The 23,590-nt window shown below is 46.1% G+C and overlaps 1 protein-coding gene across 2 annotated transcripts in view; it reads right to left on the bottom strand.

Annotated features, from left to right (window-relative positions):
* Nucleotides 1-1,401: 1,401 nt before the first annotated feature.
* The window catches only part of ASXL2 (ASXL transcriptional regulator 2), a 100,695-nt gene continuing 78,506 nt past the window's right edge, over nt 1,402-23,590 (bottom strand). For both annotated transcript variants that reach the window (XM_082757270.1, XM_082757271.1), the window contains 6 exons: nt 20,043-20,183; nt 17,698-17,861; nt 14,127-14,223; nt 12,210-12,315; nt 10,477-11,194; nt 1,402-7,972 (listed from right to left, as the gene is read on the bottom strand). In XM_082757270.1, the coding sequence (XP_082613396.1) occupies nt 5,552-7,972; nt 10,477-11,194; nt 12,210-12,315; nt 14,127-14,223; nt 17,698-17,861; nt 20,043-20,183 (3,647 nt within the window). In that variant the 3' untranslated portion in view covers nt 1,402-5,551. The remainder of the gene's footprint in view (nt 7,973-10,476; nt 11,195-12,209; nt 12,316-14,126; nt 14,224-17,697; nt 17,862-20,042; nt 20,184-23,590) is intronic.

Genomic DNA, 23,590 nt, shown 5'->3' with positions numbered 1-23,590 from the left:
CACGCTGTGGAGCCATTTCCACCCTCCTCTCCATGGGAGATTTGTGTTGCAGAACCAGCAATTGCAGGGGCTGCAGATCTCAGTCTGGTGGGGAGCATCTCCAGCAGCCCAGGTGAACGCAATTCACTCAGTCCCTAAGAGCTGCAGATGGAGCATCTCTGCAGTCAGAGTTTCACCATAATTCCCACAAAACAAAACAAAACAAATCCACTTTGATAGTGCTTCCTTGAAATCATCGGACTTTTGGTATTGTTTGAATTCCCTGTAAGCACCGTAAGATGCTCACACAAGAAATTAACCTATTTGTGGAAATTCCAGTGGCACAGCACAACCGAGTAGCTTCTGGTTCTGTTTTGGTTGAGTAGCTTCTGTACCAGCACGTCTCTTTGGCTATAAAGGTAGCGTTGCTTGTATAAAAGATCCACCTCTTTGTCTTCTCACCAAGGATGATTCTGGGTGGTTATGAGGCAAAATGAACGGATCCAAATGGAGACACAGACAGGACACAGGACTGGGAAATGTTCTGTATGCTCTACCTGAAACTGCTAAACTTCCAAAATCCCTTCGCTGCCGCACTTCTGGGTGCTCTGCAGCCACTGCAGCCTGCAGGACCCACACCCTCTCTCCCTCTTTTCTTCTTTTCCTCTTTTTTTTTTTTTTTAACATTATTACATGCTCAAATCCAAACAGCTCAAATACTTTTTAATACATTGAAAATGTAAAATAAAGAATATATGAAGTACATACAGTATATATATACATATTTCAAATACTTAAAATTCTTACGTAAAATATGATTTTTCTATATTATTTGTGTAAAAATACATTTTAAAATGGTGTCAACTTGATTTTTCTGTACATACCCTCTATTCCAATTTAAGTCCCTTTTAAAAAGGCGAAAGACAGACAAAGGTTTAGTATCTTCTAAACTGTGTTTACAGGCCTGTTGTCAAAACAAGAAAAGCATGTGGTAAACAGTATTGGATTTCTTCTTTTTAAGAACTCCCATTTTTATTGCATTAATGGAAAAAACTGAATCTTTTCAGTTCTCCTGCTAGTAAAACTATTCCTGGCCTTGCCGAGAAACTGCATACTCCCAATACCCTGTTCATCTAGTTCATAAATCATCCTTTGTCAATTTTATTTTTTTTTTTAGATACTAAAATATATATTACTTAAAATATATTACTGTAAGCTCTTAAAGTTGATCTTCAGTTATATCAAACGTATAGCATTAAAAAACAAAAACAAACAAAACTTAGTTAATCAAGACAATTCTGGCTATCATGACCGCAGCGCGTGTCCTCCCTGCAGGTGGCACGGACCCGACGCCCCCGGGACCCCCACTGCAGCCCCGTCCCCCTCTGTCCCCTCCCTCCCTCCCATCCCAGCAGTGTCCCCGTTCTAGTGCAGGTGCCCCAGGGACCTCGGTGTGCTCTCCCCACCACCCTGCTCCCCACCACTGTTCCTGCTCAGCCGCTGGAGCTGAGCACAGCGCTGCTGGGCTGGCCCGGGGCGAGCAGAGCCCCCGTGGCCGTTTGCTAGCGGCCAGCGGTGGCTTTGGGACAACGCTCCCAAGGGAAACAAAGCAGCTTCCCCAGGGCTCCACGCGTCCCAGGTGAGGCTCTTCCAGCACAGAACACGCTGCTCTTTCAGGCACTTCCCCCTGCAAAACCAAAGTCTTTTTCCAAGCTGCTTTCAGCGACCCGAGCGCCGTCCACCTCAGCTGAGGTGCAAGCTCCTGCCCCAGCCCAGGCACCTGCTCCTGCCCCAGGGTCCCCAAAAGGACTGGGGGGGTGACCTGGCCAAGTGGTGACCTCCCGGCCATCAGGGCCCTGGCCAGCACTGCCTTCCCCATCAGCCCCACGACTGCCTGACAAAGCACAGCTTGCTGCCTTTCCGTTTGGTTTGAGACATGAACATCTCAAATTTCCCTCCCCGCGCTGCCCATCTGCACCTCAAAACCTCAACCCGTCCCTAATTGCCTTCACTCCTCCATTCCAATCACCTGCACGAGGTGGGAGGTTAAATGCCACGGGTCTCTTTGCATTCCTCGTTCTCACGCTGCCGGGCTTGGATTTACTGGAGAATGCCGTTATTTTAATACCTGCCCACCAAAGCCCAATGTTTTATGCTGTGTCACGATCTGAATTACAGACCCAAAGCGAAGCAGGCTCGTTGTGGGCTGGGAGGAGGAGCAGAGGGAAGGGCAGGCGATGGAAGAGCGGAGACGAACGGGGGAAGCCTCAGCAGAAGGGCAGCAGGCCAACGCCACGCAGGGAGCGCTCCTAAAGGGGCGGCAGGATTTTCCCTTTCTAAAACACATTATTCAATAACCAGCACTGGAAAACATGCAAAGCTCTCAAGGTTTCATATAGACCTGTACTTGTATCGATCATTACACTGAGCCCCATTATTTCTAACAGTTTCCTAACCGCTTAATGCCCTCTTGCAAACCCGTGGCTATTATTCCTCAAGTTCCGCCTAGTAGCTCGTAGCGTCTGCTAAAATCAAAGACATGCAATTAAAAGGATTTATTATCTGAGACAGGAACAGAATAAACGTAGCCCAATAAAAGTGCTCAGCTGTTAAAGTATAACTAAGGCACTGAACAGAGTTGTAAACTTCCAAGTCGTCGCGTGGGATGCCCACAGGGCCCAGCAAAGCCTGGCAGCCGCTGACACTCGGTGGTCGCCCTCAGCTCGGTTCCTGCGGTCCTGCTCGTGAACAGCAGCTCCTGGCTCTCAGGAATGGGCCCGGAGACAACCCAACCCGCAGGCTGCAGGGGAGCTTGTGCAATTTAAAGGCAGTGACCCGTCGGAACCGCAGCTGGGGCTGCTGACTGTTTTAGAAGTCGCTGAGTACCCCGAAGCCTTTCCAACGCGACAGCGGCGACAGATCGAGCAGCCTGGGAACGCCAACAGCAGGCAGCAGATGTGTGCTGCTCCCTCAGCATCCTCCCCTTCCCCCTCTGAAGCAGCCTTGTATTCAGCAGGATTCACCCTGATGGACGTCAAGGTGTGAACAGCATTGAGCCAATTACGCCAGCAAAGCCTCTTTGCTTTTATTTGAGGCTAAAATGACTTTTTCAGTTTGGTTTCTAACCCAAAACAACCTTTAAATTGGATTATACTGAGGGAACGAACGTGTCTCGCTGAGGATTATGTTGCCATAACTTTGCTTTCATGTCTAGACAAGGCTGGAGCTAATAAGGGAAGGGAAGATCCTGCTCTCCCCGGGGTACACCACGTGAAGCCGTTTTACGCCGCGTCCTACGATTTAAAAGAATGGCAGAAATTCCTGGTGCAGCAGCAAAGAGGGAAGCAGGCAGCGATGGGTCGCTGTCCAAATGAGCACTTACGTACAAACCGACCCAGGGAACAAATCATCCCTGCTACAGCAGCTGGGGCTGCAGCAGGAGAAGCAAACCTGCCTCTGCTGGGCTCCCCGGGCATGCACGGAGCCAGCCGTGGGACGGTGCAGACCTGGCGCGGGGCTGCACAGTACGACAGAACTGGGAGTACGTCTGGCATTCTCTTCTTTTTTTTTTTGAGATGTAAGTGTAAAGTCTGCATTTCTAATACTTAAATCCCGTCCACCACTGGATGTCTACAAGGAGCGATGCATAATCGGAAAGCAGGAGTCACTGCTCCCCAGTGAATTTATTATGGGCAAAACTAAGAGCACGATGCATGCATGGCCGCTCTCGTTAGCTCACGCGCACTAACCCTGCTTTGGAGGACACCACGCTCTGCTGGACAGGGAAGGAAACACTTTTATTGTGAAGCGATTGAGTCTGCAACTCTCTTTACCATTAACAAACAAACCAACACCCGCTCCTCGCAAAACCACACGGCGCCTCCCGGGCAGAGCTCCTGAGCTTACCGCCAGCGCGAGGGAGAGGGAAGCGGGGAAAGCAGTAGTATAGTCAAACGGGAAGAAGGAAAAAAGGCTTTAGGACCCCAGCTCGTAAAACAGCTGTCACCTATTTTGTTAATATTGCTTCATCTTAAAAAGGCCTTTGGATTCAAAGTGAATTCAGTGCTTTTCCATCAAAAAGATACATAGATCTGTTACCTGACCAAGCTCCAGGATGGCCCCCCTCCCACCCCGCACAGTGACAAGATGGGACTGGACGTGACTATCGAACCTGACGCTGTTCTGGAAGAGAAGTGACCCACACATCCTCCGTGTGGCGCGGACACGCGGCGATCCGTCACCATGCAGATCGGCGAATGCTTTCTTAGCCAGCCTGTCGTCAATCCGTGTCGTCGAGCACCAAGTACCGCTCTGCATCGGTTAATTCCCACCACCTGGAGCACACGGAGGCGTGAGCACCGGCTCCTGGGGGTGAGGAACGTGTCCCACCAGCTGCACCCCTCCCGAGCTCGCCCCGACACACCGGCTTGGCGTCCTCCGACGGACACGCAAGGCCCAGCGAGGTCCTTGCTTTCTTTCCCTACGCTCAGCTAAATAGAAAATCTTCTATAGAAATCGGAGAAGTCTGACTATCTGGAGTTTTTAATGAGCCACAGAAAGCTTCCTAGAAAACAGTAGGACAGAGGGTGACGTTTAGTGCACTTCACTTGCATAATGTGCTGCAACAACTGGCGGTGCTCAGCTCCGGGGGCCGCACTCTCCAGCTCCCTTGAAATAATGCCTAACAAAGCAGGTTTCTGCCGAGTCCTGACAGTCCAGAAATGAAATGCAGTTCAGCACATATTTGCGATCTCTGCTTTAAATGGTTCCTGGAATTACCAATAATCACAGTTACTGAGTTGTTTTAGTGATTTAAATCCTTGAATCCTACGGTTAGTACAGTTGCCTTTTTCGGTATTTGCCAGTAGCAAATCAAGATACCTCCGTCCCTAAAAGAAGGTTACTGCAACTGCCTCCTTGGAGAGGAGAGGATATGCGAATCAAAAACACCAGCCAATATTGCACAACCCAGTATGCCTTCTGGAGACAGCCGTGTCACAAGTGAGAGGCAAGGACTTGAAAGGCCTGCGTGATGTTAACGCCTTCCAATTCGGAAAAATTGAACTAAAATTTAGAGCAACACAGGAAGCCCGTTCAGGGTTTCCTGCTCCAGTGCTCTGTCATCAGTCAGAACAAGCGTTTAGTTTCGTATTATCCGGCTCTTCTCTTTCCAAGAGAAGCCCAACAGGCTGACGTTTTGCCGGGGGTTCATTCCCTCATCTAGAGCAGAGCTCAGCAAACATGCTGGATAGCAGGCTGGGGTTAATGAAACTGCAGTACAAGTCAAACACTATCTCCTAAAAGATTGAAAAAATATTTTTAAACAAAATAATGTGACATATTTACATAATTCCTTAAGTGCAAACTCTTGTCACAATTCACGTAGTTGAGCTCAATTTAGACTCACTGTACAAGAAGGTGCTCTTTCTTTAATGAAAGAAGAACTCTACTCTGTATTCCTGATTCAGTAACGTGTCTCTTGTGCAAGGCAGTAAATTTCCTGTTTCTTCCCAACGTACTTCCAAAAGCAAAACCAACGTCCAGCCATCCTCTTCCCCGCTTCACGTCCCGGTTACCGCACGACAAGGCAGGAGACACAGAGCTTAGAGGGGCCAATGCAATCGTCATGGCAGAAGGCGCCGCAGCCCTTGCACATGATCATGGCTTTCAACCTGCAGTAACATTTGGAAGGGGAGTCCTCCATGCTGTGGTCTTCAGCGAAGGCTTGAACCGGGATGGTCTGACTGTGGGTGCCAGAGTTCATAGCTTGGCTGGTGGGGATGGTGGTTACAGTCACCGAAAAGGACATGACGTTCCCCATGCTGCTGGACAGCTGATTGCATTCCGACAGCCCGGTCATGAGAGACCCTTGGTTGACGTCCGGGGAGGTGGAGACGTTTATTGTGCCGCTGTAACTGGGCCCGAGGAGCTGTGCTGCAGCATCTCCGCCCAGCTTCGGAGGGTGTGGATGAGGGAGCTGGGGAGGCTGCTGCTGCGCAGAGTCCGAGGACGGCACAGAAGGACTGAAAAGCTCGGGGCTGCCGTGCATCTTTCCCCTCATTGCATGTGCCATTTGCTCTTGAGCGGCTTGGATAAAATCTCGCGCTAGCGTCGTTCCGTCAAACCCCTGAACGCTCTCCCTGCTCCCTGCTGCTTGCTGAGACGCGGCTGCTTCCGTCTTTACGCCCTTCTTAGCAGGGATGCCGTAATCTGAAGGGTTTGTGTTATGTGACCCCTGTTCTTTTTCACACTGGCCAGACACCTGCGAAGCCTGGGGCTCCTCTTTCACGCTGACACGTTCGCGTTCGTCACCAGTACTCTCATCATCTGCATCTCCTTCCTCGCTGCTGCTGCTGCCCTGGCCGGCCATCTCCTCACATTCCCCAAATTCTGTTTTCGGAGCCTCAGCAGGACTGTTCAGACACAAGCGGTTTTCCGGATTCAGGGAGAAGCCTCTCCTCAAACTCTCTGAGCCGCGGCCATAGGTGGAAATGTTGAGCAGATAATGACCAGACATAGCAGGCTTGGAGGTCCTTCTGCCCATGAAACCCAGCACAAACCTCTGGCTGGTGGAGCTGTTTTCTAACTGGAAACCTGAGTGAGAGAGGTTCAGTTGTGAAGGCTGAAGGACTGGGAACAAATTCTGCCTCTGGACCCTCTTGATGAGAGTCTGAAGGATCTGCTCTTGGGTTGTTTTACTGAGCGGCTCCGGGCACGGGTGCTGGTCAACGCCGGGGTCCTTTCCCGAGGGGACTGGAAAGGTCCTTGGAATGTGAGGCAGGGGCCTGTTCTGGCAAAAGATCTTCCCAAGCTGCTGTGTGGGTAAACCCGATTGTCTTTCACCACCCTCAGCTCCAGTCCCGCTCCCTGCTACACTCGTGGCACTGGGTGCTGTTGCCCCTTTTTCTTCGTTAGAAGCCAACAGGACAGTTTTCATTTCTGCTTTGGTGAGAGGCTTCGGCAGGATTTGTTCCAGAGGGACATTCTTGCCCTGCAGCAGTTGGGTGACCAAAGGGTTGTTAGCAGGGATACTGGAGCTTGTTTTGGGGAGGGCCCCGCTTGAGTTTGGGTGAGTTTTAAGGCTAGGTGCTGCTGACAAAGCGTTGGAGGAAGGGGCAGATGGAGCAGATGTTACCGCGCCTCCAGCCGGGGCTTCTGAGCCTGTGGGTGTCAGTGAAGACGAAGACATCAGAGGGGCAGGATTTGTGCCTTTGGAGACATCTGAGCTGGTCCCTCCTAAGGCCGCAGGCGCTACCTTAGTGACATTTGTGTTGGTACCCGCTGTGGACGCAGTGACACCGCCTGTTCCATCCCTGACAGCTGATGCCCCGCTGGCCTGGCTCGGACCTGCTGGAGCAGAAGGTGCTTTCTCTTGTTTGTCACTGCTGCCAGCGTATGGGGAGCCTGGAACCTGGGTTACAGTCACGTTTGGGGGGCTCTGTTTTATTCTGTCGCTTTTCTCTAATGCTGATGCCGCTGATGAGGAGCAGGTGGTGCCTGTATTGCCGCCTGGAGTTCTGGGTTGCAATGTGGAAGTTTGCTGTAGTTGTGCTCTAGAGAGATTGTGAGCTGGTGGCTGGTCCGTGGCCTGGGTCTCCATTTGGGAATGGGGCCCTGGACAATGGGGAAGAAACCTTCTCGAACTTCCCCCGCTTCCAGTTCCTGCCAGTTCCAGTGCATTTCCTCCAGTTCCAGTTTCGTTGGTTCCGCTTGGTGCTGCGTTACTCTTCTCTCCTCCACCACCTGGAGGGCCCCCACCACCGCCGGGCCCGGGCCCTGGCACTGCTCCCCCCGAAGACGCGGCGGCGGCGGCGGCGGCGGCTGCGGCGGCGGCCGCTGCCCTCTGGGCCCTGACTTGCTGGGCTTTGGCCTTGATGTCTGCCAGAGTTCTGGCCCCTGTTCTTCCCGGACTGGTAACTGAGGTTGGGAAACGTGCCCCGGGAGAGACCTGGCCCGCAGGAAATGGCATTGGGGAGATTCTGGAAACAGGAATCTGAAAGAGAGGAGGAGAAAAGTAGAATTGAGATATGGGGAACGTTTGACCCATATATTTAAGAACAGAAACATTTACATGTGTAGTCCTAGATAAATCCCTTTGGTGTTCTCACTTGAGAGATAGGCATAGAAGGACACAGATGATCTTTTGATGTCTGGCACACTTACTTTGGGTCTATTACAATCTTAGACTGGAAGCTCCTCCCTTATTCTAAATTTCACCCTCTGTGCATACGCAGTTTATATCCATTCAAATGTCTGCGGCAATGTCCTGCTTTATTCTGAATTACACTTCTACCCCCTCTGTGTCTTTCTGTAAACTGGTAATATTCCCTATTTACCGTGTCTTCAAATACAATGCCAAATTTTAGTCCTTTCTTTTAAAATATGTTCTCCGCTCCCCATACCATTAAAGTTTACTTTATTTGTGTAAGTTCCTTCTTTCTAAAATGCAAATGATGAGAACAGGGCACTAATGTTGGTGCTTTTCTGTCTCCATTGTAGGGACTTGAACTAGTATCTTACAATGTTAATGCTTCTCTTCACAGATCTGCAACCCCTTGTGGACTCCCAGTCATCTTCTGATTAACCAGCTCACTACTTCCTTCTTTCCTGAGGACTGACATGTCTCTGCCTTACAGAGGAAACTATTTTCAATCACCCATAAATTCACTCTGTATTATTAAATTAAATCCCATGTTTATTACATCGCACTGGAAGGTCAATCGCTCACCCTGTATATTTGTTTTTCCCCAATTTTGTGTTATTAACAAATTTTATAAATACTTGCCTACCTTTGCGCCGTACTTATTAACGCACTTATTAATGAACTTAGTTTGAACAATGAACCGCTTTTAAAATTTTGTTTTTGTGTTTGTACATTTCTTAGTAAGAACAATCTTAATAGGGGATTACAATTCTTAGAACATGCAGAAACACAGCAGTTCTGCAGTTTTCCACTTCCAGCTTCTGCCTAAGGCCCCAAATGAGGCCCTGTTCTACAAAAACTAGACTTGTATTCCTGCATACAACTATAAAAAAAAAATCTGTGCTGGCTCATCCATTTACTATTTCCTATTGAGCATAACAGCACTGAAGGAAGTTAGTGTTATCTGTACATGTGTAATCCTGTAATCCTTTTCTGAAAGAGTATCAAATGTGTGAAATGGGAGTGTTTGTTACTTACCAGTGGGAATTTCATAGAATCATAGAATAGCTTGGGTTGGAAGGGACCTTAAAGACCACCCAGTTCCAACCCCTTGCCACGGGCAGGATGCCACCCACCAGCTCAGGTTGCTCAGGGCCTCGTCCAGCCTGACCCTGAACACCTCTAGGGATGGGGCACCCACAGCTTCTCTGGGCAACCTGTGCCAGTGCCTCACTGCCCTCTGAGTGAAGAATTTCCTCCTAACCTCCGATCTAAATCTCCCCTCTTGTAGTTTAAAACCATTCCCCCTTGCCCTATGATTATCTACACAAGTCCCTCTCCATCCTTTTTGTAAGACCCCTTTAAGTACTGAATGGCCTCGGAGCCTTCTCTTCTCCAGGCTGAACATCCCCAGCTCTCTCAGCCTTGCAGGAGAGGTTCTCCAGCCCCTTGATCATCTTTGTGGCCCTCCTCTGGACCCACTCTAACGTCTCCACATCCTTCTTGTGCTGGGGGCTCCAGACCTGGATGCAGTGCTCCAAGTGGGGCCTCACAAGGGCAGAGCAGAGGGGGTCAGTCACCTCCCTAAATTCCCTGGAAGTTTAGCAGCAGGTGTGTCATCCATCCTATGACCTAGATCTCAAGTGCAAGAGAACTGCATTGTCCAGGCCAAAGTGTGGGACCTTTCATGCTTCCTTTCTGTTTTCTCTGTCTTTTCAGCGATTTATTGCCAATTTCCTTTCATTCTCGCTAAGTCTCAGCACTAAATGACTTTTGGAATTGAGGTTTTCCCTAAAATAGCCTTTCCCTGCTACCTAGTCTGACACTCCCCTGCATTCAGATGGTATAAATGACAACCGTATCATTTCTAGATGGTCTTTCTAAGCACAGGCAAATAATTTACTTTTTGGACTTGATAAAATCTAGCGAGCTGCTGATAGCATTCTCTCTAGACCTATTATTGTACCGAGGGGGATACTCACACATCTACAAAGTTGTGCGCTCTCGGGCTACAAGTTCCTTTGTAATTACAGTCCTGTAACTCCTCTGCAGCTCTCCCCAGCTCCCACCATGACCTGCAGTGCTCTTTATTATTTTCAGTCTTGGGCTTGAATGCAATTGCTAGAGCTTCTGGTCCAGCAGACCCTTTAACAGATGCATGGCTTAGCTGAACTCGATTAGCCAGCCAGCTGATTCCCTTTATCAAACAGCCAAGCTTTTGTGGGTTCGGACCAATTATTTCTATCACTGTAATAAGGAGGTAACATAATTCACATTCGTAGCCAGAACTGAAGCTCCCACCTGAGCTGATGGATACAAAGCCCCTCTGTGGCTCTGCCCTTGTTTCTCCTTACCTTGAGTGGGGGTACCCGTGGCACCGGGGTCCCAGCTGCAGGAAAGGACTGTGGCTGGGTCCGAAACGACTGGTGGTGCTGGCAGTTCTCCATGATGCGGGGCTTCTTCTCAGGAGTGGTTACACCTTCCTCACGGCTCTCCGACTTCCTCTTATGGCCTTCAACACTGACCTCCATTTCTTCATTTGCAGGGGACTTCTTTTCTGGTGTTTGTGGAGTAATCACCGGACTTGCCGTGTTTGCTACTACTTCACCTGCTTCAGGGCTCTTTGGTTTGCTCAGGGCCAAAACTGAGGTACTCACAGTCTCTTTCACTGGCACTTCCTTTGATGCAGCATGCTTCCTCTCTTCCTCTGGCTTTTGACTGACAGCAGATTGTGGTTTCTCTTGAGTGGATTCTCCTTGTGTTTTCTCTTTTAAAGAGAGAGGGTGGTCGCTAGGCTTTGCTGCACAGCCATCTGGGGAAACTGAGGCCTCTGCAGGTTTGGCTGGTTTTGGCTGTGTGTCCTCTCTTCTTTCCTCTCCTCCTTTTTTTGTCGCGGGTGTTGCCTGGGCTGCTTGTGCTTTAGACTCTGCTGGAGGAGTAATCTCCTCTTTGAGTGGTGCCAGAGAGGCTGGCATGCATTTTGGCTGTTCAGCTGCTGGATTTTCAACCTCTGTCTCGGCAGGGCTCGTGTTTGCTGTCAGTCTCTTGGACTCTTCAGGACTTAGTCCAGAACTAGCAAGAAAAACAGAATTTTTGTTTTGTGAAACGTTCTTGCAAAAAGTATGAGAACAGAGAGAATTCTCTAGTTATGATACCCAAAATACATTTAACACCTAATTTTATGCCATGATCTCTGAAATCCTTCACTACTGTTAGTACTTCCAAATGAAACAGAATTTAATAACAATGTTTAAAACTAACTAAATGAGATATATGGAACATACATTAGATCTAGTCCTCTATCCAGATACTAATTTTCCAAGCTGAAAACCAAAAGAATTTGCCTAACAGTAAACATTTCCTTTACCAGCCACCACAGCCAGATCTCTACCACATGCAAACAACCCCACACAGCTTGCATCTGACTTAAGCTCATATGGTGACATTTGCTGGAAGGGAGCTCCTGAAAAGTGTCCCACCATTTCTTCCAGAAGAACGTGGCTAGTGCCAGAACTGCTGAAGTACCTTGAGGTTAGAACCAACATTGCTGCCTTTCGCCATCATCAAAAGTCTGGGAGTATTTCCCTGTACTGCTCATCCATCTTTATTTGTGAAATGTCACCAGATCACTTGCATTGTCAACCTGGTTGTTTTAAAAATACTCATTCCTTTACTCAGTACTCCATAGGTACAAGCATACACACCAGGCTCCTTGTCACTCATGGAACCCCAAACTATCAACCCATGGAATGATAAAAGTAGGGCTTACAATAACCTGAATGCTCTAGAGGGTTAAAACACCACAGACAAATGGAAGAGAAACTAGCTGGCAGTCCAAGGAGAAGCATAAAAGCTAACTGTAAAGATGCAGGATGAGAAAATCTTATGATGGCGAACACATCAGTTCTGACCTACACACCTCAAGATACTTCCTCAGTTCTGTGACAGATGGATGAAGCTAAACCTTGTTCAGGTTTCAGGACTGATGAAGAGCAACGTGTATTGGTGGGCAGCACACTAACAGCACAGGAGCAGGTACGTCTGGACAGGCAACAAGGGGGATAAAACAGACAGTTGAAGGTCTTACCTCTGGCCATAGTAGCTCTCAAAAAAATGTTCCTTCCACAGCTCAACCTTCTTTTCTTTTTCTATCTCTTGACGTATTCTTAGCTGCATTTCTGGTGTAAACTCACCTGCAAAATGCAATAAGGGATATCTGCATAAAATGAACCAGGATAACCACAGAAGCTTTCACACTTCCAGATGAGAGTGATATCTCACAGAAGTACCACAGCTTGTGACACTATCCCTGCCTGTGACACCTCAGCATTTCTCCAGAGCTGCAAGGTGTTTCCTTGCTGCCTCCTCCTTGCAGTGTGTGGGCAACAGCTTTCTGCCAGACACTCCCAACTGCTTTGGCTGTCAGTGTCAGCTCTGGCTGCCAATAGATGCTTTGTGTGAAACGGTGCATATTAAATAAATACGAATATATACACAAAAATATGTTGTATGTATGCATGCACTACATAACTGCCACTTTCTGAAGGCTCAGAAGAGATTGCCAGGCAGACAGCAAAGCAATATGGCACTGTGAAATGACAGCCATGGGTGGCTGTGGTTCAGTGTGCATGCGAGAACATCAAAAGCTTCTTGCTCAGCGTGCAACTGTAAATGGACAGTTTGTGGTGCACAGCACTTAAGTCTCCTCAATCTCGGGGAAAAAAGGAGGAATTCTAAAAAAAGATGTGTCAGCATGGGTGCCAAACGTAAACATGGCAAGTAACCCCTGTTTGTCATCCAGGACACGTGCATGTGTTATATTAAACTGTGGCTGACTCCAAACAGCCTTCTTATGAATCATCAGCAACTTGAAGAGTAGCTGAAGAAAGCCAACAGGACTGCTCTGCCCACAGTGCCACGGAGCTTTGATGCCTGGGCAGTGACGTGCTGCTCAGTGAGAACGTCAGTGGAGATCTCCAGCTTTCACCCTGATCACTGCAAGCTTCATCACCACAGCGGGTTCTACAGCAGTTTTGTTTTTAATCTGGTGAGAAGATCTTTGTGTAAACATTGTTGTACCCTCCGGATGTGTACGCATGAATGGACGAAAGGTCTTCTTTACAGAAGACATCAAAGGAAAACCACTAAATGATGGGAGCCAAACCAGGGGCAGTTTCAACAATTAAGCAGTACAGACAGCTGAGGTCTATGCCTGGTCTGTTTACTGGCACAGATACATCCAGAATCCACAAAATATAAAGGGTGGCCCAGAAGAGGATACATTTTCTATGGAAAAGCCTCTAAAAAATCAATTGCCTGTGATGAGTAAATGGCATTCCCTTCTTGAAATGAGTCCTGATTGATGCTGCTGTCTTTATAAAAACTCAGCTTCATGGCTGAATTCTGTAGAGGAAATGGTCCCTTGCCAATGAATGAGCGCGGTTCTGATGATCTGATCTGATCAAATCATGGAATTAGCACCTCTGAGTTCAAGATGCAAATGATGGCTGAAGGTGCAGGTGTCCTACATATTAGTAAAGGGCTGTCTTTATGGTATACAAAAATTATGGCTCAAAGGATTGGCTGTACCAACTAGATGACTACACTGATGATGAAGTGCATTACTCCAGGAATATAATTTACCTTCCCTACTGAGCTTAGCAGTGGGCTATGTTTAGCTACTACAACTTAAGAATAACTATCATATGCTATCATTTGACCAACATTTTAAAACCATTTTTCTTTTGTCATTTCTTCCAAAGACTTGCCTATTTTTCCACATCAGTTCAAAAGGTAATTCCCTCCTGCAGCCCCTCCTATGAGTTGTAGTTTACAAAGATGTAGGCTTGCGTTTGTTCTCATGAGCTATACTGACTACAGTCTTTGCCTAGTAAGTTACTCCAGTGTTTCAACTCCTCCATCAAATATCTTTTACAAATTCCCCCAAACATTTGTTAGCCGAAAGCCTTCTAGCATTTTACTTCTTTGTCAGGGGAAGTTTTACCTTCTGACAACCTCTCCTTCCAGCCTTGGGCAGCTGACGTGAAGAACTCGTTGTTCAATGCAGAGCCACTCAGCTTCATCAAACCATCTGCCCCAACCTGGAATACAGAACAAAGCAAATAGCATTAATTAACTGAAAAGGCAAATGTCATGTTATGTCGTCTGAAAACAGAGCAAGAGTTGCAACTTTGCCACAAATCCTGCTAGAATTGGTCTTCATCTCATTTGGAAGAAAATAAAAAGGCTTTCTAAGGCTGTGCCAAGTTTGGGATCCAGGAGATTCTGATAAATTTTCCTCTTCCTAGCTTCAGCCCAGTTGTTTCCAACCTGGCTGCTGCACAAACATACGTGAGCAGCACACGATACAGGTGGCAAGGAGAATTGCAAGGAAACAGAGCAGCATGAAAAGCTGAAAAGCTTCTTCAGATCCACTTTGCCCTGCAAAATCAATGCAGGAGATTGCCTGAAGTACCATCCAGAGCAACAGCTCTGCTGTTTTCTGGGAAAAGCAAGGACATAAAAGGTACCCTCTTAAAGCAACTCTGAAATTTATATAATCATTTCCCTAAATGCTTCAGGAAAAAAAAAAGAGATAGACAAATGAAGCTCAAAACCAATTCAGTCTTCAAAAATATGGTTAACCGAATAGGACGGTCAAGCTATAGCATAGGACATAAATGAGAATGAAATAAATAATAAATGAATATAAATAAATATTAAATGAAATAAGGCTAAGACTGGAACATAGCACGGTGGGACATTATCATCACACAAATAAAAGTGGAATTTTCTCTGTTAGAAACACAAAAATACACGTATCAATCAGGAAGTCACAAAAACCTGCTGTGGGCAAAACAGATGTGATTCCATTTCTTGTATAAGTCACACAGTAATAAGTAATAAATCAGAGCAAACAAGCAAAATCTTACTGTCCAGATTTGGGATATTTCTGATTACAACGGAAGATCTGTGGAAGAACTTGCAATGGTGCAGGATTTGGTAAAGAGAAACCCTGCTTTTACTGAGGCATCATTTGTAATTAAAATGCCGGCCAGGACATAACAGGAGGTTTCATAGTTAAGATTGAGTTGGACACTTAAGTTAGGAGCTGCTGCACAGCCAACCACTATCGAGATGTACAAAAGCAGAAGCTTATTTTCTGATCCAAACCCTCATTATTCAGCTACAGGGAACAGAATTCACCAGATTATCCTCTCCAGCAGACATGGTGCTGCCTGTGCCTTATTTTGGAGCACAGGCAGCTGTGGCAGGGCTGACTGGGTTGTGTCTCAGAAAGTGCCCCCTTTCTGTTTTACAGAGGCACCCACTGGAATAACTCGGAGGGAGGCACTACCACGCAGAACACAACAGTTATGTGCCCTTTTGCATTTCACCTCCTCTCCTGTTTACTACAGCAAAGTCTGACTTTTTTGGGAACGCATCACAATTTGATGTGGTCAGCTGCTCTCAGGCATTTACCACAGTGAAATGTAGAATTTGTCCTCTCAGGAGCCAAGCATATTATTTATAAAGTTGTTCTCAGTCAAATTCTAATTGAATTTAAGGATAATTAAACTTAAAAGTCAGGACAGCAATGTCTTGCCATCTGCTGTGAGCATCTTGCCAGTAAACTCCAGCTGCAAACTCCACCACGTCGTATTTTGACGCATACCTAATTATTGCAACGGGAACTGGACTTAGAAAACAATTCCTTCAAGTATTTATTGGACTAACAAGTCCCCAATGAATGCTGATTGAAGATAAGAATTTGTGAGACAGCAAAAAATGTTACAACTCTTCCTAACTCCAACTGAACAGCATCTGTTCAGGAGAGCATCCTCCGCAAAGCAGGTCAGACGGCAGCTGCGTGACCCAGATGCATTAGTAACACCCTGTGAGCCCCCAAAGAGCAGCACAGCCACAACCATGGAGAGAACTTCACTAAACATGCATGTCTGAGCTCCAAGTGTCTACTTCTGGGTCGGCATCCCTTCACAGTTCATAGTGACCATGCCGTCTGTGGATGTAGGTCAGGACCAAGCTCTCACCCCGAAGCAGACACCTGGATGCTGGCACATGCAGCTGATTGTACTGACTGCATCTCCACGGGCTGTAAAAGCAGCCTGCAGTAACGAGCTGAGATGTCAACTCATGGGGCATGACTAAGGCGTGTAAACGCAGGCAGCTGGTACTGGTTTGAACAGCGCACAGTAAAACATCTTCAAGGGACTCTCAGATCTGATACAGAAGGCATCCTCCTGGAGTGGCATCTTGAAGCCAGCCTTGATATCTAAAGGACATTCAGAATGGCTCTAGGCACATACTTTAATGCATCTGAATTAACAACCCTACGATTGCAGTGGAAGCACAGTGCAGAAGCCCATTTTGCTCTAAAGATCCCGGGCCAGTTGAGGCAGGAATGATGATGATAAACATAACACACAATTAAGGTGAAAGGAAGGAAGTATTCTTGGCTTAGCTATAACTTCTCTGGTATTCCACGTGAACAGATTTAACTTCACTTCCTGAACTCACTGGTTTTTCCTCCTTTTACATGAAGTGCAACATTTGTTCCTTTCTCCTCTCTTGGTATCATCCCTGTCTTCCACAAGCTGCTGAAGAAAACTGCTGTGATGTTGAGACTGCTTCAGCCAGATTTTATTTATCCCTTAGGATGAAAATCATCAGATCCATCTGAGATGAAAATAACTTATCAGTAGGTTCTCTCAGCAGTTCTTTCAATGCTGAAGGATGAGTCCTTACCCCCTTGTCACTAATGGTAATTGTTCCAGTTAACATAATTTGTTTAGTGAAGAGTTGGGTGAAAACCTTCATTGTTTCTTCTGTGCCACTGCCAGAAAATATTCACCCACTCCTCCCCACCGAGTACTTTTCTACTTTTTCAAATCCATCTATTCCTGCACAAATAAGTTTCAAGCAGACAATCCACAAAATATAAAGGGCCTCCAAAGCTGACTCACTTGTCATGCTTGCTACCTTTACTCTAGTGTGTTTCAGATCAGAACACAAGCTCCTTGCAGTCTACTCTGCAATCTGGACAATATTAAAATGCAATAGAGAACTCACTCAGTTTTCATTCTACCAAATCCAGAATTTGACAGCAGTAACACAACATAACGGGAAACAGAAGAGGATGGAACTAAAATCCTCCATCTGTTTAGGCATCCTGTGGGAAGGCACCTGTACAGAGGGCTGCAGGGTTAATCCTGTATTGATGAGTCTGGGGGAGGACAGGAGAGGAAGATGCTGAAACCATTGCTCCAGGCCTTCATCAAGTCTAATGTAACAGAAACATTTTTCTCACCGTAGCTGAAAATGTGCAGTTGACTGAATGGAATCAAGCCACTGGTTTATCAAATTTGAATTATTTTATCTGGTAGCAACAAATATGCAAACAAATCACTGAAGAATTTTCCAGTATTTTGCACTGTACCCAGAGAAAAAAGTCTATCCCAATAGATGTTGACATAGTATTTGGATGTCTTGTCTGAATTACTTCTGGAGATGCTCCCACCTGACCCCTTCTCATCACACCAGAACACATAACTTACCTGCCTGTCCACCTCTGGCAGCAGCAGCAGCAGGCGCTGCTGGCATTCCGTAGGCAGAACAGAGAACGTATGCTTGTTGATCAGTGCCCGCAGGTTTGTGTTCACGAGGATGGAGTCAGGAGTTTCCACATCAATTTCAGCACACTTTGTTCTCTTCAGCTGCCCTGCAAAGAACGAAAAAGACCCGAGTAACATCTTACCTAAGTGGGGATTAAATGCTCCTTTAGAGTTCACTCTAAAGCAGCATTTCAAACCTTAACTTGAAATCTTACATGGTTTACCTTTGTAAAAGGTTATATATAGCTAACAACAAAATGTGGGAGGTCCTTTCTGGCACAGAAAATTTCCATACCTAATACATCATACTCTGTGTCAGTTAATCAAGCTTTTCTATGAATCCTGGTATCTATCTGGGGACTATCAAGGATTCTTTTTCAAGGGGGTTTCTAGAACTGCTTTTAGCCACATCAGTTTTCTATTTTAAGCCTCTAGTTGAGGTCAGTTTGTTCTTCTGGATTTCTTCTTGGACTTTACTACCTTATTCTCAGCAAGAGCATTTCAGAAAAAATCATCAGCTCATTCTGCTCGCGTTGAAAGCACAACACTAGACAAAGCAGTAAAAATGCAATAATTCTCCTCTTTCCTTTTCTGTGTTTGAAAGCCAGGAAATCCAGCCTTAACCCTTACACTACTGCCAGCTTCGTGTACGTACTGCAAATTCAGAAGCTATTACTGAAGAAAGCATTTGTACCATGTACACAATTTCCTTTGGATTCATCTACTGTCTATTATGGGCAAAATACCACATGCTTGGAGGCCTAGATTAAAAGTGCATTAATAGAAAAATGGCTAATGTTAAGATGGACCCTGTGCCACCTGAGCTCAGGGATCACAGCAATTATTTTAAGGTAACATACCTAACAAAATAAATTCATGAGGACTTGTTCCCTTTGGAAGACTGCTCTCTCAGAAGTTGTTCAGGAAATGGCTCTGCAGGTTTATAACTTATCAAGACTGGCAGAATTTCCTATTTGCAGTGAGAGCTGAAGCTAGACTGTCGAGCAGGCATCTCAAGCTAGCTGCACTGTTCCCATCTGACTGAGAGTTCACTGATACAAATGCCCTAAGTGGCACCTGAGCATTCCTTTGCCTTATATTTTTCTCCCAATATTTCATTTGTATGAACATAGAACCTGGAAATTGTTTTACCTCAATGGGTCACAATCCTTTTATTTTTTTATGGCCAAGATAAGAATTGCAAAAGCAACCTTATCTCACATGGCACTGTAAATGTGTCTGAGCCTTGAGGTAGTGGAGGGAGAGAAGGAATTCAGAACTGAGGAGACAAAAAATTTGACAAATCAGCCAAATGTGATACTAATAAGTGTAATAGAAACAACAGAACTAGAAGCAAGGCCACATCCTCCTCATTGATAAAATTACTAAAAAATAATCAGTAGCTCTTCATTAAATTATGGCTATCTGTTGTCAAAGAATGAGTTGCTCAAAACAGCAAATCAGATGGGGGATTAGAGAAACCCCAGTGGACTCGCGGATAAGTGAAACTTTTGAAACTTTTGAACTGATGGGATTTGGGGATGGTATGCAATGAGGAGTTATGGGCTGAGAACATTCTCTCTTCCTTTTCCTGTGACTTCCAGAGGCAGGGCAAGGTGCCATTTTAATAACAATATCCTATTTTATTCCACCAAATGTATACAGATGTCTAAAATGCAGGCATTGGCACATCAGCTAGCTGTGTGGAGGACAAATGAAACATGCCATCAAAATGCCTTTTTTCACCAGTGATAAAGGAAATCTTGAATGATTAGCATAGATGGAGACCTCAGCATGGCCTTATGTTCACTGACATTAATTTCACCATTGGTATATGCAAAAGAAACCACAAAAGGTCACGAAAGCTGAGAAAGATCTAACTCAAATGAACTGAAAGGAAGCCGAATAACATTGGGGTCTGAGCTATAAAGATCTGGGAAGGAATTTTTTATTTCATTTTTATTTTTTAATGTTTCCAAAGTATCTTAAGCACATGAAAAAAGTCTGATAAATAATGCAAATCCTTCTTTGCTTCTCAAACTGTAAGCTGCAAATTCAAAGGTAGAAACCCCTGATGATAAGAAGTAAGCCAAGGCTTATTTGTATATGGCAAGTTTGAATTATTTATCCTAGTTCATACAGAAGGTATTAGAAGCGCCTTCCAGGATTGTCAAGAAATCACTTTAGCAATGGAATTAAATGAACATTTTAGTCAATTTTGCTATTTAGGCTTTTGATCTGTCATTAGAATAACTAAATCTCTGTAAGCAGAAAAATAAATATCTTACTTGCATGGAGCCTGTCAGATCTCTGGAATGGCTTCTTCCCCAGCCCTGGCAAGGAGTTATCGAGCTTAACAGAGGGAGAGGAACTGGAGGTGGAGTTCTGCGGGCTGCTTGACTGTCCATCTGACTGCTTTCCTTCCCAAGCTGCACAGGAAATTGAAACATTTAAACACGGGGATGTACAAAGAAATATTACGAGACATCTGTTTGGACTGAAATAAAGATTCTTTAACACACGTCCCCTAATCCCGGCAGCTCTGGGACAAGCACTTCTGTGATACTTACATGCCTTTATTCTTGTAGCACTCACTTACTTCCCAACAGGCTGAAAGCAGAAAAGCCTTTTGTAGCTATCAGACTGTCACAAAATAAAGAGACACCCATTCCACCTCTGGTTTGAGTCTACTTCCCGTTTCGTCCCATCTGATTTCCCATCCATACCCAATCCAGTGATGATCTTGTTAAAATGTCCTTTTAGAAGCAGCTTTAGTTCCTACTAGACTTTGGTGTCACAAAAAACTTCCTACCTTATGTGCTTTCTACATTTTTACCCATTTTTCTAAATTTTATTATTTTTCGGTAATTCCTCCTCCTCTTTCAAACAGATATTTTCATGTCCTCATCCCAAGTCACCACTTATCTGTACCAGTGATTTTACCACCACGGTTTTTCCTTACAAAGCAGAGCCACCCACATCCTTTTTTCTGTAGCAGTGTTTTTTACTGCTGGTGGGAAGAGCTTCTTCCCTAGATTCTCCCTGCCTTCCTTTCATCTTTCTAGGTAACAAGTTAAGAAAATGAGGTCTTCTGTGCTCTCTTCAGGTGTAAGGGCAATAGCAGGTATCCACTCAGGTATGGAATGGCACCGAATCCCACGTCCTTACAAGGCCTCTCTACCATTTTTGAAAAGAAATGGAGACTGGGGCAGATTCCCCACAACAATGCAAACGTTGCACCCACGTTCAAAAGGGCATAAAGAAGATCTGAGAAAATACAGGATAGTCACATTCATCCCTGGGAAAACAATGGAGTGTGTGCACGAAGGAGACGATAGTGACTGGAGGTGGTCAGCATGGACTTACCAAGGGTAAATCAGGCCTCAGTAGCTTGATTACCTTCTGTGATCAAATGACTGGATTTGTGGGTGAGGGAAGACAGCTGGATGCCAATTACCTCAACTTTAGCAAGACAAGTGACATTGTGTCCTGCAATACTGAACACACTCAGACATTGGGGTCTGGGTGGTTGGACAAAGGGACGGGACAATGGCTGGATGGTCAGACTTGGTGATGGTCTGCCTGGAGGGTGGCAACAAGTGAGTGCTTCTGGGCACCTGGCCGGCTTCACATTTTTATTCAGGGGACACAGGACTTGCTGAAGTCTGCAAGTGCCATCAAACTGTGGGGAGCACTCCCTGAGCCCAAGGACAGAGCAGCCACCCACTGGGGCCAAGCCAGGCTGGAGGCAGGGGACAGCAGGAACCTCATGAGGACAAGCACAAAGTCCTGCCCAAAGGGAAGAAGGGCCAACAGGGCAGACTGGGGCAGCTTTGCTGCAAGGAACCAGGGAATCTTGGTGGACAGCAGCTGAACTTGAGGCAGCAGTGTGCCCTGGCACCCAAGGCCTCCTGGGCTGCATGAGCAGGGCCACAGGATCCAGCAAGGAGGTTATCCCCTCTACTCAGCACTCATTACACCTCACCTCCATTCTGTGTCCTGGCCCATGTTCTCAAGTACAATGAGGACATGAAGAAACAGGGATGAGATCTGCCGAGGGCCACCAAGATGCTCAGGGGAGGTAGCACTTGCCCTGTGAGGTGAGGTGGAGGGACCGGGGCTTGCTCAGGCTAGAGAAGAAAGGGCTGAGGGTGGCCACCTTGTTCCTACAGGGGGCCTTCAGGAAGATGGAGCCAGGGTTGTCACAGGGGTGCAGAGCAGGAGGCTGAGAGAAAGAGGGGTATAAGGAAAAGCTTTTTCCCCATGAGGACAGTCCAGCAGGGGAGAGAGGGCCCAGAGAGGTTGTGCTATCTCCATCCTTGGAGGTTTTCAAGACCTGACTGGACAGAGGCCTGAGCAACCTGATGGAGGCCAGGCTGCCCCTGCTTGGAGCAGGAGGTTGGGCTACAGGCCTCCCTGAGCTCCCCACACACATGAACTATTCACAGTTATTGATCTATTCTACAGTTCTAATGTTTTCAGAGTAGTGCCAGAAAGGCTGCATAAGGTGACAGGCAGAATGTACCACACCTTATAAACTGCAAGGTAGCAGCAAAATATGGCAAGTCAGAGAGAGAAGGAAAAAGAAAACAACAAAAAATAGAAATGCTGGAGGAAAATAGTTAAGTTCACCCATGATGAAAGTGGATGTGGCAATATCATGGGACGTGTGAAACCAAAATAAGGAGAGAAATTGATGTGCTGTGACCTCCTGTCCCAGAGGCCTGGTGTGCTGCCTGTGCAGGGCAGCAGGATCTCCTGGCCATACACAGGAATGGCAAAAGCCTTCCCAGGATCACAAAGAATTAAGACAGAAAACACTTTAAGCACTCTATGTAATACGAATTTGGATTACTTACTCTATTAGTCTATTTTAATAATTACTCCATGTTAGCTAACAATGTTATGGGAGTATCCTAGCTGCTCTGGGCCCTTTTACTTCTCCCCTGTTCCTACTTCCCTAGGAGAAAATGCAATTCCTCCTGGGGCGGGGAGCTCAGGTGGTGTGCTCCTGCAGGAACAGCGCTGAGAGTTGTGCTAATGAAGCATTCAGGCTTAATCCTAATAAGCAGAGAAACTGCAAAAGGCTTTTAAATTATCATTTTCTACCAAAGGCTTTATACACCTGGCACTACATTTTCTTCACACAGTCACTGGAAATGTGTCATTTTCTAATAGATTGATTTTGACTTCCTTTTCACACCACACCAGCTGAGGTGTGAGGGGCACAAGCACAGCTCAGGACTGATTTTCAAACAAGCACAGTGAGATTAACTGCTTTCCCCTGGGCTTTTCTGAAAGGATCAGAACTACAAAGCTGCCTGGGAACAACAGGCAACAGCATCAGCTGCTCAGTCCCCACCTCCCTTACTCTGCTTTGAAATGATGCATGAAGTACTGTCGATAAGCACGCCTGCTTCTTTCAAATGGATGGATGGATCATAGCTGCAACCTTCATATGTCTGAACAGATGTTACAAGAAACATTCCAGCAGTACACAACCAGCAAGCCAGGACAGATTGGTCTAGTTTGGGTTTGGATTTGTTTAGGGCTATTTGGAAAGGGAGAATAAACAAACACACTAAAACACAGAAAGAATTTTATACTAAAGAAAATCAGGAAGAGATGAGGAAACATCTCCAATTATGCAAAAGGCTGTAGAGAGAAGAAATCAAATAATCTGCATGTCCACAGTGGATAGGACAGGAAACCTTGGTTTTAAACCAAAACAAGAAAAGATTCTGATTGGCGGCCGATAAAAACAATTTAAGGATAAAGTTAACAAAGCAGGAAGGGTGAGACTTGCTGGGAGTTTTTGGCCTTTGCATCAGTGGGG

Source organism: Aythya marila (assembly GCF_965140915.1).
Source record: "Aythya marila genome assembly, chromosome: 3".
Taxonomy (NCBI): Eukaryota; Metazoa; Chordata; class Aves; order Anseriformes; family Anatidae; genus Aythya; species Aythya marila.
The sequence above is the reverse complement of the archived record's forward strand: the minus strand, read 5'-3'. Positions and strand labels throughout refer to the sequence as shown.